The 16,308-nt window shown below is 43.4% G+C and overlaps 1 protein-coding gene across 1 annotated transcript in view; it reads left to right on the top strand.

Annotated features, from left to right (window-relative positions):
• The first annotated feature begins 355 nt into the window (after positions 1 to 355).
• tdrd6a (tudor domain containing 6a) overlaps positions 356 to 16,308 on the top strand; it is a 29,202-nt gene continuing 13,249 nt past the window's right edge. The window contains exons 1-10 of the mRNA XM_085770658.1: positions 356 to 757; positions 6,568 to 6,632; positions 9,021 to 14,399; positions 14,439 to 14,680; positions 14,920 to 14,999; positions 15,126 to 15,212; positions 15,473 to 15,521; positions 15,641 to 15,696; positions 15,865 to 15,919; positions 16,237 to 16,304. Of these exons, the coding sequence (XP_085626784.1) occupies positions 9,103 to 14,399; positions 14,439 to 14,680; positions 14,920 to 14,999; positions 15,126 to 15,212; positions 15,473 to 15,521; positions 15,641 to 15,696; positions 15,865 to 15,919; positions 16,237 to 16,304 (5,934 nt within the window). The 5' untranslated portion in view covers positions 356 to 757; positions 6,568 to 6,632; positions 9,021 to 9,102. The remainder of the gene's footprint in view (positions 758 to 6,567; positions 6,633 to 9,020; positions 14,400 to 14,438; positions 14,681 to 14,919; positions 15,000 to 15,125; positions 15,213 to 15,472; positions 15,522 to 15,640; positions 15,697 to 15,864; positions 15,920 to 16,236; positions 16,305 to 16,308) is intronic.

Below are 16,308 nucleotides of genomic sequence, written 5' to 3'. Positions count from 1 at the left end.
GCAAAAAATGTCTATCTACATAGATAGATAGATAGATAGATAGATAGATAGATAGATAGATAGATAGATAGATAGATGCCTTTATTTTATTTTTCATTACTTGATATAGATGCCTTTATTTTATTTTTCATTACCGGTACTCACAGTCCGTCACACATGTAACAATGTAGGCCACATACACTGGACACTAGACACTGGAAACATTCACCCACCAGACATTGAGAGAGAAAAAAAACCGAAAGTAATATTATTATTAATTTTCTAGTCATTTTAAGCAGGAATAAATAAATTGAGAGGATTATCAGAAAAAAAGAAAAAGAATTGAGTTGAGTTTGTGTGTGAACTCGCGGCAGGGTCAACCAGGCCAGTTCCGGGTCACGGATGGAAAAAAGGGAAAAGGACGCTAACAGGTGGCAGCACGTGCCTCGTTACGGCTAGTTAACGGCAGCCACCAATTAACGGTTAACGTTACTAACATCGGTTTGCTGTGGAGTTTGTTGATTTATTTTTTTCGCCACACTAACATATTTTCGGAAGCAGTTGAACGGATCATCTGATACACCAGTGTGCACCGGTAGAACACGCTGGAGCTGGGCTAAAAACTAGCCAGCTAAACCCGGAGAGTTTAGGCGGCTGGATCGAAGAAGCGGCGCCACAGCAGCGGAGCGTGTGTCCGGTGGAGTGACGGTGAACCTGGGCTAAACGTTACCACTGTCACCGCCAGGTGGAGAAGAGTCTGTTGGGTCGGTTTAAAAGAGTGAGTTTTTGTGTGTTAGCTCATTTCGAGTTACTAACTTACTAAATGTATTTTTAACTGCAGGGTGGCCGTTATGCTAATTCATTGAGACTTTGTGTAACGTTAGCACCTGTAGCTTTTACTGTGCTCAAGGAAGCTAAGCTAATGGCAGTTGCTAATTAACGTTACATCTGACTGTAGGCAAGTTAACGTTAGCTACAGTAATGGCGCTTTCCCACTACACAGACAAGGCTCGGTTTAGGTGCAAGTTTAAGTTACGCCACATTGTCCGAAGCCTATAGATTGGCATTTGAATCTTTATTGCTAACAATATTGATAAATAATTTAAGCTGTTCTGGAGGGGTGTGCTGTGTGTGTAGCTATTATCAAACCTCATCATACTGATGGCAAAATTTCATATTCATAAATGTAAGTTTACACGAAGAAATCCCTCTTTTGTTGCTTTTTACAATGAGCTCAGACAGTGCATCTACTGTATTCCATTACATTTTCTCAAAACTAAAAACAATCAAAAATGTTTATCTGTGAACTATTTAATAGCTAAGTTACTACTGGAGGCTCTTAATCTTAGAATGTATTTGTGAAATGCATATGTTTTGTTTTGCAAGCTTCCTATGCATGTGAAAAAAAAAAGAAGTGTAAATAATATCAGTAGTTGGAGGGTTGGTTTCTTGGGAAAGTGGTGAAATAAAATGCCAAAACCAAACGGTACCACGGGTTTAAAGATGGTGTTTTCATTTTAGTGGCTTATTAGCACTGTAACTTACAGTGAGTGACGGTTAAAAGCATAAAGATACACATGATCTTTACACACTTGTGTGTAAGTGCCCAGTCTAACTCATTTCTATCCATGCAATGTTAGTGGTCGAAGTGCTTCATATTCTTCACAGGGACTCCACAAAGCTCATAGGTAAAGGTGTTAAAGTGTGGTTCATTTTGTGTCATAGGAGCAGGGAAGGCTGAAATAGTTTCTGTAATTTTATAGTCAGAAACATGCTTGAAGCAACTTATGATGATGATGACTGCTTTTTAGTGCCGTGGTCATTCAAATTATGGATAAATAAATTGCTCTCCAGGGGTCACTTCAGTTCATGTCACAGATTTTCTTCGAAAAAAATACATGCACTTTTTTTTGTGGGAAGTGCACACTAATGCAGACATGCTACCAGTCAAAAGTTTGGAGCTTGGAGTGTTTTTTCTGTATTCCATCACTTTCTGCCATCACTCCGCAGTCCACCTCATCCCAAACTATCTCAATTGGGTTTAGGTCAGGTGACAGTTAACACTTTGGTTTTAATTAAAGGGATAGTTCACCCAAAATTCAAATTTCACTCATTATCTACTCACCCTCATGTTGACTAAGGGCTGGGAGAAGTTTGAGAGTCCTCCGTGCCTTCTCTGAGTTACAGCGGGGCTCCGTGCAGCACTGCATGTCCATATGACGGTTGCGAATGGGCCTCACTTTTCTTTGTCCAAAAAGACACACCAAAAAACATCCAAATACCTCCATAGTGCTTGTCTGTAATGCCCCTCTTGTATTGAAGCCCCAACATGAGAAATTGTTCCGAAAAAAATGTAATAAGTATATGCTTTATGGTTGTTTGTAGCGGAAGCTCCCAGTGTTGCTCTGCCGGAATCTCACGTGATTTGCGGAGCCGTGAACTGGGTGTCACTGCAAATCGTGCGAGATTTGCACAGACACAGTCAAAGCAGTAACTGAGACACTGGGAGCTTCCGCTACATACAAGCTTGAAATATAGACTTATTTAATTTTTTTCGGAACAATTTCTCATGTTGGGGCTTCAGTGCAAGAGGGACATTACAAACGAGCACTATGGAGGTATTTGGATGTTGGTTGGATGGGTGTTTGGTGTGTGTTTTTGGACGAAGAAAAGTGAGCTCCGTTCGCTACTGTCATATGGACATGCAGTGCTGCACCGAGCCCCTGTAACTCATACCCCTTTCCCACTGGCCAAAAAACCTGTTTAAACCCGCTAACAATCGGCTTTTGGTGGCAGTGGGAAAGGCGCACCGAGCCGAGTCGACCCGCGTCAACGCGGGTCAAACGACTCGGTAAGCGACGCGGGTTAAAATCGCCTTTAATCGGCTCGGCTCTGCTCGGCTTGCAGTGGGAATGCCAGACCCGCGTCAACCCGCTAATTTACGTGATGACACTGAACGTTACGTGACGCTACGTCATCGCGCCGGTCGCGTCTCATATCACGTACCAAAACAAAGCTCTGCTCCGCTCTGCTCTCATCTGAGACTGGGATCAAAACATCAAACAACACTGACCAAAAACGATTGAAAAAAAGAAAAGAAAAGAAGCGACAGTCTGTTTAACTGACGTGTTGTGCCGCGGACGTCCGTCATCCGGCCGCAGCAGACTCGCTGTCCTCCGCGGTCCTGGTACTCCAGGTCAGCCAGCCAGAGAGTCTGCCTCGGCGGACGGACACTCCGCGGCAGGCGGCTGTGGCATGACTGTGTGTGTCTCTTGCACCGCGGATGAGAGCGGGGCGACTGGTTTATGCTCTGTCTGATCCCTCAGCGGGGGGTCAGACTCGGCTCATTTTGGTCAATGGGAAAGGGGCAAATGCCGATTGTTAGCGGGTCGACCCGCGTTTAAAAAACCCGCGTCGACCCGCTAATTTTAGTGGGAAAACGGCTTCAGAGAAGGCATGGAGGACTCTGAAACTTCTCCAGCCCTTAGTCGACATGAGGGTGAGTAGATAATGAGTGAAATTTGAATTTTGGGTGAACTATCCCTTTAACACTATTGCGTTTACATCATAACTCCATATGTGTTCCTTCATAGTTTTGATGTCTCCAGTATGTAGAAAGTGATAAAAAAATAAAGAAAAAGCATTGAATGAGAAGGTGTGTCCACATTTTTTTGGAGTGTATGGTAATAAAACAATAAAATATGGTTTTATTTCATATGCAGATATTTGTTTTATGTTGACCAAGGTTTTTATCAGTGTGATTCCAGTTCATCCTGATTTTCATTGCGTTCAGGAAATTTGCCGGTTACAACATGTGTTGGATGGGCAAGTAGCCTATGCAGTTGTTGACATCATCTTGTTTCAATTTGGGCAGATTATTGCAAAATGATTTGCATGATTCTCACAAATGTATGAAAAAAAACCAACTAATTTATTTCAGTGTTAATCAGTTTGATGGGATAATGACATCAATGGGCTCTATTGGGGAAAGTTGGGAATGAGCAGGTAACTGTCATAAGGCCTACACTGATGTAATGTAACTTTTGAGTTCACCTGAGTTGAGGACAAACAAGGAACTATTTAAGTAGAGAAGTGGATGTTTTGACTTGACAGATAATGCCACTGTTTACATGACCAAGTACTTTGTGGTGAAACACAGGCATTGTTATGATCCCTTTAACTTGCAGCTTAACAGAAATCCTCACAGAGCGTCACCAACACAGAGAAATTAAAGGATCTTACAACACACAGGAAGAAGATTCTGAAATTGTGAAATGCGAATGTATTACGATAAGGAACTAAGATTAATCTCTTGTCCAGACACATGAAACAAGATAACCTCCCAGTAGTAATTAGGGCCCGACCGATTTATCGGCGAGCCGATTAAATCGGCCGATTATAGCCCGTTTGAAACTAATCAGTAATCGGTCAAAACTCGGCGATTGTCGCCGATATTTTCAGGAATAAAATGCAGGGAATAAAACTTGGTTTTACTTTGAAAAGATTCCCCCGCACCGGCGCCGACCTCATGACAAACTCCATCCACTACCACCTCAGTCACAGCACACAGCAGAGTGACTGATCTGTCTCAAAACCAGTGTTGCCACTGGCTTTCTGTTTCCCTTTTTTTTTTTTTTACCTTGGTCGGGTTGTGAATTAATTAATTAATGCTCGTCTCCGGCCCTGTTGGGTCCGAGATTCAACAAGCCGGTCGGGGTCGGGTTTTACCGTTATATACCGGCACGGCAGTATGCTCATTTATCACCAATAAACACAGTAGATGAGGGTGAGTGACTGAGCTGAGGCTGTGTGAAGGGTAGGGGGGTCCGCGGTGTGGAGCGGTGCGGGACTCTGACTGCAGCGGGGACTATCATGTCTCTGCTCCGTGACACTGCTGTGAGACTGACCGCCGGTGAGCGCTTTGACACGGTGCCGGGCACGGCAGCAACCGCTGATCACTTTTGATTGAAAAGAGAGAGAGAGAGACGCCGTGCCGTGTAAAAAAAACAACAACAAAAAAGTATCACGTGTCATGACTTCCTGTATTTGGCCCTTCAAAATAAAAGCCCATATTGTTTTTGACTTCATTTTGACAAGACAGAGCTTCAAATGTTTTTTTTTTTTCATGCAACCAATCGACCAATGAAATTTTAGTCGGCTAATGATTTTTTGGTCGACCAGGCAGCCCTAATTTATATATTATATAATATGTATAGATATATTATTATAGTAATACAATTTTAAAACTTAATAAAAAAATAATAATAATCGGCCGATTAATCGGTTATCGGGTTTTTTTCCCCCTAATAATCGTAATCGGCATCGGCCCCAAAAAATCCATATCGGTCGGGCCCTAGTAGTAATGCAACAAGCCAAACTGTAACTTGAAAATTTCCTGATCCCAGTTGAAAAAATGTACTCAATAGATTACACTGAGATAATAAACGTTGTCAACTTCTTACAAATAACTACAGTAATAACATTTTTAGATTTTTATATACTACATCCATTTTACTACAAATTCATATGTATTACATATTGTGTATGAGACTTTCTGCTTTGGGTAAGAAATAATTCATTACTACAGAATTGATTGCTATAAAATAACTCTTCACAGATATACATTTAGTAAATTATCCATAGCATATCTTTTGGATGTTCAGAACAAATTTCAATCCAACAGTGAAATTTATCTTTGAGGGTCAAAGTTGAAAAAAAAAACCAGTATAGTTAAGTCAGGATTCCAAGATCCCATGTACTAAAGCGGCGTTCACACCGGACGCGATAGACGCGAATATAATCGCGCCAGACGCTTCCATCGCGCCACTTGGTCATTTTGGATCATTCGCGTCCATCGCGTCATTCGCGCTAGACGCTCCGCCCGTTCATTTGAAAACCGGTGATCTCAACCTGCTCTCTTTCCACGTCAATCATGGCTGATATCACCACCGTTGCTGCACTGTACTACTGCTGTACAAGTCTCAGAAACACCGGAAAACCACCCGCCGTGTGTGTGTGTGTGTGTTCACTCTGTGTAGAAGACGGCAGCGGTGCCCACACACAGCTCAAATACAATTAGCTTCTCCTTCATGTTGTTGAGTGTAAACAACCGTACAGAGAAGTGACGTCGTCGGCTTGAACTCGTCGCTGATTGGATGTCACGGCGCGATGCCGCCTGAAAAGTTCAATATTTTCAACTTTATTCTCGCCGCTTCAGACGCGCCGCTTCATTCGCGCCGCGTCTCATCGCTCCAGACGCTCCATTTGCGCCGCCTCCGCCTGAATCGCGTGTCATCGCGCCATTTACATTGATTTTCAATGTAGAGTTGCCGCTCCATTCGCGTCTATCTCGTCCGGTGTGAACGCCCCTTAAGAGTTTTACATAGACAAGCAGGGTCAGTTGCAAATTGAGATATGATGGTCAGAAGTGTAGATGGTTAAACTACCTTGTTAATTCTAATCAACTGGCCCCCTGGTACACTGGCACATCCCAAGTGTGATGACTACTGCTTTCCCTCTACTTAATGGTCACTGCCTCTCAGTATTCGGTTGATTAATGTGAGTTTGTGTTTTTACATTGCTTTTCAGATTTTCCTTCATAAAGATTTGTGCAAGCTCCATCTTCTCCTGTGAACATCGCTAGAGACAACTCTGTGAGTATTGCAGCACGTGTGAGAACTAATAGCCTACATTTCCTGAGGACACCCTCAACAACTTTGTGTGTTAGTATGTTCATAAGGCTTTTAAGAATGAAACCTGATACCTGACATCTGAATGAGGGTCCAAAGTCTCTGATTGACCATTTTCAGTGATTTCTGAAGCTGTAGTGTGTGTTGATAAGGAATTATTTTTCTCTGATATTCTTCTATTTTTTTTGTCCAAAATTTCCCAGAATAGGTTCTTTAAACCTCATAACTGAGCTTTGTTAGTGCTACTTCTTAATAATTAATAATAATAATAATAATAATAGTAAATTAGATAATAGCTTGCTCCATGAATCTCCCATCTCTGGAGTCACGTCATTCATAAAGTGTGAAGTGGACGACTACAGTTTATGGGACAGTCATCATGACTCATGATGTTTATCTGATGCTGCCTATCTTGTGAATCCAGTGTTTCCCACAGGTTTGCAAGTAGACTGTGGCGGTAGCAATTGTCGACAACGGGGGGGGGGGGGGTGTGCAAGTGGACTGTCTGACGGGGGGGGGGGTGGCGTATAAGTTCTATAGAAGCTCAGTCGCGCTGTTTCAACTGGACCGCAGCAGAAGGGGTGCGTTTGATTTCAGCTCCAGGCAAGATGACGTTGCTGCTTGTGTGCCCGCGGGGGCGGGGCTCATCGGGGCTCCGCTCCGTTCAGACGTTGTGTTGAGCGTGAACGCACCACTGGCGCAGAGCGTGAAGAGAGAGAGGAGACGGAGGGGTGAAGCAAGTTTAGTGTGTTAGCGAGGTTGACTCTAAAGCCAGGCTCTCCTGCATCACAAAGGTGGCTCTCGTAACTTATAAAATCGGCTTTAAAAGCGCCGCTGTTTAACTATGTAACTCATTTTCAGCTGGCGGATGAAATTCTTTTGTGGCGGCCCGCCACGAATAAATGAATGTGTGGGAAACACTGGAATCCAGGTATTGCAACAATGGGAATAGAAACAAAAAGCACACATTTACATACTACACTCACGATTGGGATTCTTGTTCAGCAGCAGTTTAAAGAGACATGGGAGTGGGGATGGACACTGAAACCTGGTATTAAATAGGCCTCATAGTTCAAGTTTTTGTTTGGACATGTGCATGTTCTCTCCTTTATTCTCTATTGAATCAAAAATTCTGTAAAAAGTAATTAACTCATTGAGTGCCAACCACGTAATTTCTCGTTTTTCGTTCCCATGCGTTGAGTGCCAAAAACGAAATTTTTCGTTTTTTGCTCTTTTTTTAAATTATGAAAATAGACACTTTAATACACATTATATGTAAATTTGGGGACTCTACGACGAGGAGAACTGAAATAGATGACGATCAAAGTCACATGACAGCTCATGAACTGGAAGTTTTTTATCATAACTCAGCTTTTGCAAACGGAGTTCTGCATGCAGATGCAGCAGCTGCTCTGCTCTCACCTGCGAGGCTGCAGCAGCTGGGAGCTGAACCAGGAAGCTCTCAGCCGACTGTCCCGCCCGGTCTTCATCTGGAGCAACACCGTGTCCTCCCCAAAGTCCTCCCGCGGTAAAATCTGATGGTCTCTGGGTCAAAGCAGACCGCCGGCACCGACCCGTACCACGGACGGACCGCGACCACCGGCGGGACCGGTGTTCGCGAGCCGCTGTGGCCGGCAGAGCCTCACGTTCCGCGGTGAGAGGCTGTGACACGGCACGGCGCGTCTGTGTTATTGTTGTTTAGTGGCGCCCCCCCCACCCCCGATGGTGGTTTTGTGAATAGAACAACAATTGTTGTGTATATTTATCTTACACAAGCCCTTTGATCCAGAAATGCGAGTGTCAGAAGAGCGACAGACACAAACAGAGCAGCTTTCATAAAAGACGCTCTATCTCCTTTTCTAGAAAAAAAGGAGGGATTTTGGTGAAACCCAGCCATGTTTAGCTTGACTTTTCTCAGGAACGGAGGCACGTAGAAACAAACGGTTTGTGGTAATTTGAAGCATAAAGTTAAACCTTTCAAATGAGCTACAGTATGTGTTGGTGGCAATAATATAGAATACACTATGGCTCTACATAAAAAGTCAAAAATGGTCTAATTTGCCGGTACACTTGACTAAAACTTTGGAAAGGAGCGCGGCACTCAATGAGTTAAATAAGATTTCAAGAGACATCAAAGTTTTACAACAGGTAGCAGGTATTGTCAGAAAATGTGTTGATGATTTCATGTATGGTTCATTAATGTCATTTTATAAGGGTAAAGGGGAAAAGTCATTAATTTCAGCCTGCTGTGATGGTGCACTCAGTGTATCTTACGTAAGCAATTTTTCTCTAAAGATTAAATTGAAATATGGTGTTTTAATTTTATTTGTATTGTCACTTCATGTTTTCCAGATCCACAGCTGACACAGCAGTGTTTGATGAGACGAGTGATGGTGACGAGTTATGGGTTGTTGGAATTCATGAACCTGCCAAAATGTCTTCAGTCCTAGGACTACCTACGCGAGGATCAGATGTAACAATTCTCATAACCAGGGTCCACTTGCATCCCCTTTGTGTGCTTGTGGAGTTTTGGGGAAAATTTAGCCAGGAGAAGACAAATGTGTATGAAAGCTTGGCTAAAGACATTCAGTCTCCTGGGAACACATTTCAAGAGTTTGAGGGAAGACCTGGTGACCAGTGCTTGGTGCAAGTAGATGGCACTTGGTATAGGTCCCGCATTGTGTCAAGAAATGGCTGTAAATACAGTGTGTTCCTCATTGACAAAGGGATTTCATCTAGCGCCACCACAAGTAAGTTAGCATGGGGTAAAAAGGAGCACTTTCATCTGCCACCCGAGGTGGAGTTCTGTGTGCTAGCCAACGTCCTACCACTTTCCCCTGAGAGTAGATGGTCTCCAGTGGCTCTTGAATTTCTAAAATCTCTCTCTGGGAAGTCCGTGAAGGCACATGTGCAAGATGTGCTGGTGGCTCACAGAACATTTGTCCTGGACATCCCCAGCATATCCAAACAAATGCACGAGATGGGGTTCGTCAAGAAGCTGTCTCCAGACATGTTCCAGGACTTTGTACTGGTGTCACTTCAGTCCCAAAATGTGACTCAAGTGTCACCAGAGCTTAAACAAACCTCCATGGGAACAGGCGAGCAGCTACGCAAGCAAGACCATTTCATGTACCCAGAGCTGCTAATAGGAACTGTAGAGACTGTCATTGTCACAGAAGTGACAAGTCCACAGCGGATTTTTTGCCAGTTGAAGGTCTTCTCACAAGAGCTGAAGAAACTCTCAGAGCAAATCACACAGTGCTGCGAGGGCCGAATGTCCAATTGCATTGTAGGCCCAGAAATGATTGGTTTTCCATGTGCCTCAAGAGGAAGTGATGGCAAATGGTATCGTTCTATTTTACAACAGGTGTTCCAAGCCAACAGAGTGGTCGAAGTGCTGAATGTTGACTATGGAACAAAACAGTTTGTTCAAGTGGAGAATGTAAGACCACTGGCTGCAGAATTTTTCAGGATGCCTGTTGTGACTTACATCTGTTCCCTTCATGGAGTAATTGACAAAGGAATTGGGTGGACATCCAGCCAAATCGACTTTCTCAGGAACCTCCTTCTATGCAAGACTGTGATTGCCAAATTTGAGTACCAGAGTGTCTCTGAGGGTGTTCACTATGTCACACTGTATGGGGAAGAAAACACAAACATTAACCACTTGTTTGGTTCCAAGGAGAGCTGTCTGCTGGATTGTGAGAAACCAGTTGGAAATTATGCCATCCGTAGTCCTGCATACATCAGCCAGCAAGACAGAAATCAAAGAAAGATGTTAAGTCCCGGAGAGACTGGAGAAGACAAAAAGGGGAAAAGCCTAGCAGAGAAGTTGCTGGCAGAAGAGCTCTCTCTGAGCTCCTCACATGTTGCAGTTGTTCAGCATGTGTCCAACCCATCAGAGTTCTGGATCCAAACACAGAGCCATTTACGCGAATTGGATGAACTGATGGATAACATCCATCATCTGTACAAAAATTCAGAGAAAAGTAATGTGGTGAAAAATCCAACTCTTGGGCTCTACTGTGCTGCCAAGGCAGAAGATGGTGACTTCTACAGAGCAACTGTGTCTGCAGTTGGTGAGACACAAGTCAAGGTGTTCTTTGTGGATTATGGAAACATTGAAGCAGTCGACAAGATTAACATCAGGACCCTTCCTGACAAGTTCAAAAAGCTGCCAACGCTTGCACTGAAGTGCACCTTGGCTGGTGTCAAAGCAAAAACTGGGAGATGGAGTCAAAGTGCCACAGAGTTTTTCGTGAAAGCCGTCACAGATAAAGAACTAAATGTACACGTGACAGCAAAATATGACAATGGCTATGCTGTCCAGCTAAAAGATCCCAAAGCTCAGGGCGAAGGTGACCTAAGTACACTGATGTGTAATTCTAACCTGGCTGAGAGAGCTGAGACCCAGAGGCAACCTAAACCCAAAATGACCATGCAACCCGCCTTTCTGCCTCCCACACAACATTCAAATGCCAGACTCTCGGGTGCATACAAGAACAGTGGAATGTCTGTCCAGACACAAAACAATGTTGGACCAGACAGCACTGTAAGAATTCCATCATTCAAGGAGCACATGTTTCCCATTGGCAGTGTCCTTGATGTCTCAGTGTCTTACATCGAGAGCCCAAATGACTTCTGGTGCCAACTAGTACAAAATGCGGAACACTTGAAATTGCTCATGCGTGATATACAGGCTCATTACGCAGGCAGTGAATATCAGCCTTTTGTTGAAATGGCGTGTGTTGCTCGCCACCCTGACAATGGAATGTGGTACAGGGCCCTTATAATTCACAAACACGAAGCACCTCATGCGGATGTGCTGTTTGTTGATTACGGCCAAACAGACACAGTCTCCCTCTATGATCTGAGGAGGATAAGCCCAGAGTTTCTCACTCTGCACGGTCAAGCTTTTCGATGCAGTCTGTTAAACCCCATCGACCCCACGTCTGCCATAAATGAATGGACTGAAGAAGCAGTTGCAACATTCCACAGTTTTGTGGAGAAGGCGGCATCCGGCTTTGTCATTCTGAAGTGTACCATATATGCCATCATGTTCAGTGAGCAGAAGATTGTTTTCAACATTGTGGACCTAGAAACTCCCTTTGAGAGTATCTGCACCAGCATGGTCGGCCTTCTCCAAAACACACCTCCCAAGAAAGCCTCTGGACCAGCTTTTCGTCTGGATACATACTACTTCTCAACACACAACATCAAAACTGGAACAGAAGAGGAGATCACAGTGACGTGTGTAAACACTGTCAATCAGTTCTATTGCCAGCTTGAGAGGAACACTGATGTGATGAAAGACCTCAAGGTCAAAGTAGGCAACCTCTGCCACCAGCTACAGAATGTCACTCTCCCATCAGTCTTCGGGATGTTGTGCTTTGCTAAGTACACTGATGGACACTGGTACAGGGGACAGATCAGGGCCACAAAGCCAGCAATCCTGGTTCACTTTGTCGATTATGGCGACACTATTGAGGTGGAAAGATCTGACTTGCTTCCAGTCCCCAGAGAGGCCAATGATATCATGTCTGTGCCTGTGCAAGCAGTTATGTGTGGACTCGCTGATGTCCCTGCCAATGTTCCCAGCGAGGTGAACAGCTGGTTTGAGACAAAAGCAACAGAAACTAAATTCCGAGCACTAGTAGTGGCCAGAGAACCTGATGGGAAACTGTTGGTGGAGCTGTATCATGGAAAGACCCAGATGAATTCAAAGATTAAGAAGATGTTTCAGATTGAGATGCACACAGAAAAGGTTGCGTACCATTTTAATGAAGCAACTGGGACCACAGGAAAGCAAGGGCAAAAGCCTTCAAGAGCTGTCCCTATACAATCTAAAGAAAAGAATGGGAACACACACAACATCCAGAAAAGTGCTCTCTCTGCTCCACAACCTGCACAACAAATGAGAGATGAGACAAAACCCTCAAACGTGAATGTGCAGTCTGCACCAAAGGCTTCACGCCCCATTTGTGAAAATGGTCAAAAGGTTAAAGGTGCTCCATTGCAGCTGTACAAACCTCCTCGTCAAAGAGAGTCCTGTGGAAATATGCCAAGCAGTACAGGTAATGATTCTGAGCCTTCCAGTGTCAAACCAAGAAAAGACAATCTCCCCACAGACACTCGGCTCAAGTCCAACACACCTGGTGCAGAACCTCAGAAGGCAAACCACGTTGAAACACCCCCTAAACTTGAAGACCTGCCCTCAAAGTCCATCACATCAGGCATGAAAGCAGATGTTTATGTCTCACATTGCAACAGCCCATTGAGTTTTTACGTTCAACTTGTCAGAGAGGAGGATGAAATATTCTCTCTCGTTGAAAAGCTCAATGATCCCCAGTCAACCCCGAAAACCAGTGCTATTGACATTGTTCATCCAGGTGACCTTGTTCAAGCAGAGTTTGCAGATGATTCCTCGTGGTATCGAGCAGTTGTAAAAGAAGTCAGTGACAACAAAATGGCTCTTATTGAGTTTGTTGATTTTGGAAACACAGCAACGGCACCCATGTCCAAAATAGGCAGACTCCATCAGTCTTTCTTGCAACTGCCCAAATACAGCACACACTGCATGCTGAGTGATGCGGCAACTCTTGGAAAAGAGGAAACACTTGATTCACAAGTGTTGGCAACTTTCAAAAAGGACATTGGTGATGGCGGAGAAAAGAAGTTTAAGTGCCACTTTATTCGGCAGTCAGGATCTGTGTGGGAAGTCAGCCTGGAAGAGAGTGGTGGAAATGTTGTATGCACAGCATCTAGACCATGTTCAACCAATGGTTCTGAAATCTCCCAGAAACTTGATCAAGCTGATGAAAAACCTGCTCAAAACTCAGAGAAACCATCACAGAATCCCTGTTCTCTACCTTCTTACCACAAGCAGGAGTTTTCAGAGGAACAGCAGTTACAGGTCTACATTTCAACCATTAATGATGCTCATTCCTTTTGGTGTCAGTCTGCTGACTCGAAAAAACTTGACAAGATAGCATCTTGCGTCTCTGAAGTTGTCAATGCAGCAGATCGTAAACCAGTTGATCCAGACGCTCTCCCCCCTGGTAGTCCATGCATTGTTCTCTTTTCAGAGGATCAGCTTTGGTACCGTGCAGAGGTCACAAGCAAAGATGGAGACGAGCTCTCTGTTCTTTTCGTGGACTATGGAAACAAGTCCAGAGCAAATATTACAGATGTGAGGGAAATGCCCCCTGACTTGGTAATAATTCCACCACAGGCCTTTTTATTTGAGCTTGAAGGATTTGATTCTTCATGTGGATCTTGGGACAGTGGCGCTTTAGACGGGTTGTCTGAACTTACAGCAGACAAGTTGTTAGACTTGACAGTCACTAGAGTGATGAGAGATGAAGAAAACATCAAATGCTTTGTGAAGTTGGAATGTGATGGCCAGGTGATAAACGAGGCAATGAAAACCTGGTGGAAAAGCTCTACAATAGAAAACAAGCCTGATGCAACTGGGCAGACCTCCAACGAAGCACCACTGCAGTGTGACTTGGCTGGGAATGAGGCTGCACAACCTGAGAATCAACCAGAGCATCCTGAAAACCAAAAAATAGATGCAGTTGATAATGGCATCCCTCAGAGAGACAATAGTGAAGAACATCTCACTGACGAGCTTGTTGAATCTCACAGTGCTAACGAGGTCAACCTAGCAAGTACTACAGAGACCAGTGAAACCCATGAAAACTCTTCTGCCAAGTCTCCAGAAGATGAACCAGATCAGAAATTGACAGAAAATAAGATTGCTATTGAACCTCAAAGCAGTGCTTCTATTGAAGGAGTGAACCCATGTAACTTGCTACTTGATGTGGATGACGGTGACAAAGGCTCTGAGGAGGATCATTCTCCAGTGTTGGACATTATCGGACCAGATTCTTCATTGGACAAGAACCTTAAAGATGACATGAACATGTCAGAGCTGGATCCAATGATGTCTTCACCAGAAGAGGTGAAAGCCTGCGAGATGGAAAGCAGCTTTGTCACCGCAATTCCTTCTGGTAAGCATCACATTAATTTCTCCTTTTGTCTTTGTTTTCAGTTCAGTATGATACATTTTTTTGGCAATAAAATATTAAGTGTATTTAGTTTTTAGTTATATATTTTAGAAAACAAAGTTAATATGAAATGTAAAATAAGAATTTTATATATTATATCATTTTATATTTATACCAAGTTGTGTTTATTGTTTGCATGAAAATCAATTAAGATGATGTTGTTGTTGTTTTTGGATATTCAGATCCAACCAGTGGCAAGGATGACAATGAGGCTGCCATTACAAAGGACAGCTCTTTTACCAGTGTGGCAGCAGTGAAAATGGTAAATTGTGTCACAATGACTTTACATTTGTAGTGTTCGTAGATTTGGACTTTTCTATGATGCAGTGTGTTCTTTTAGTCGCATATGGGCAGATAGATTTGAAATCTGTGTCACCTTTTTCTGAAGGTTCCACGTGAAGGTGTTTGTCCCTGGAAGAGCACTGATCTGCTACAGACAGTTGTTCAAACGTCTGAAGACTTACAGCAGGTACGTGTTGTTGTTTGTACCACTAATGAAAACCTTAAATGTGGTTTTAATCATGAAGAAATAGACATTTTCATCTCAACTGGAGAATTAGTATATGTAATCAGTTTGCTATGATTTGTTTAAAGGTGGATGTTGGAGTTTAAAGTGATGCACATTACCTCATCTCTTACACAAACCACTGGGTTAACTATTTTGGTGCTCGTTGTGTCAAAAAAGACAATTTCTTGTTTGTATTATATTGTTTCCTTTTCATTTTATCCACTCAGGATGAATTGGTGTTGCCCTCCATTGTTCTGTCTGCGCAGGAGTTGTGTGGTAAGTGATTCCTATTTCAAACCACCCAACATTAAGAGGTTTAGAGTGTTAATGGGGAAGAGAGACATCTGACAATCTGAGATGATGTTTTTGATGATGGGATGTGATTGTTTTCACAGATACTCCCACAGAGCAGGAGATTGAAGCTGGAGATGGTGTCTCAACACATGTGGAGGTAATTATATGGAAATGCAGGACTTGTAGAGAGTCATCACTTCTACTTCATCATATCAGCAGCACTGACTGTAAAGATGGTTAATTTGACTCCCTGTGTATAAAACATCAATGTCATGTGTCAGACAGTGGCCGTGGATCAGTGATTGATGATTTATTCTGTTTTTAGAATGACTCAGTGGCTGAAGATGAGACCTCGACCCAACATGAGGAGACTTGTTCTGGTTTGTTGCCACCGTTCTAGTCTTTTAATTATTGCTTTAGACCCTCTCAGACATTTTCAGTGATGTGTATGTGAACATAAACCTTGAGAGAAATCCACACAGAAGTTGTGTTTGCAACCAATAGTTTAGCATGGAGTCTGAAACACAAAGGGTGGGAAATAATTTTAGTATTTTTAGCATTTATTGTTATTCCTTCACCTAAAGACCACTGCTTTGATATGGAAAGGGATCTCACAGTTACACTGCTATTTTCAACAGATGAGCACTTTGAGCCTTCAGGCAACATTTTGATTGTGTATCTGTCTTTGTATCTGCAGCCCTCCAAGATGGCGCCGACTCAGCACCCACCAAGCCACAAACCTGCACACCCCCCTCCACAGATATGGTAA

The sequence above is a fragment of the Trachurus japonicus genome, chromosome 24 (assembly GCF_045865225.1).
Source record: "Trachurus japonicus isolate A0001 chromosome 24, Traja_1.0".
NCBI lineage: Eukaryota > Metazoa > Chordata > Actinopteri > Carangiformes > Carangidae > Trachurus > Trachurus japonicus.
This window is presented reverse-complemented; position numbering and strand designations above follow the sequence as displayed.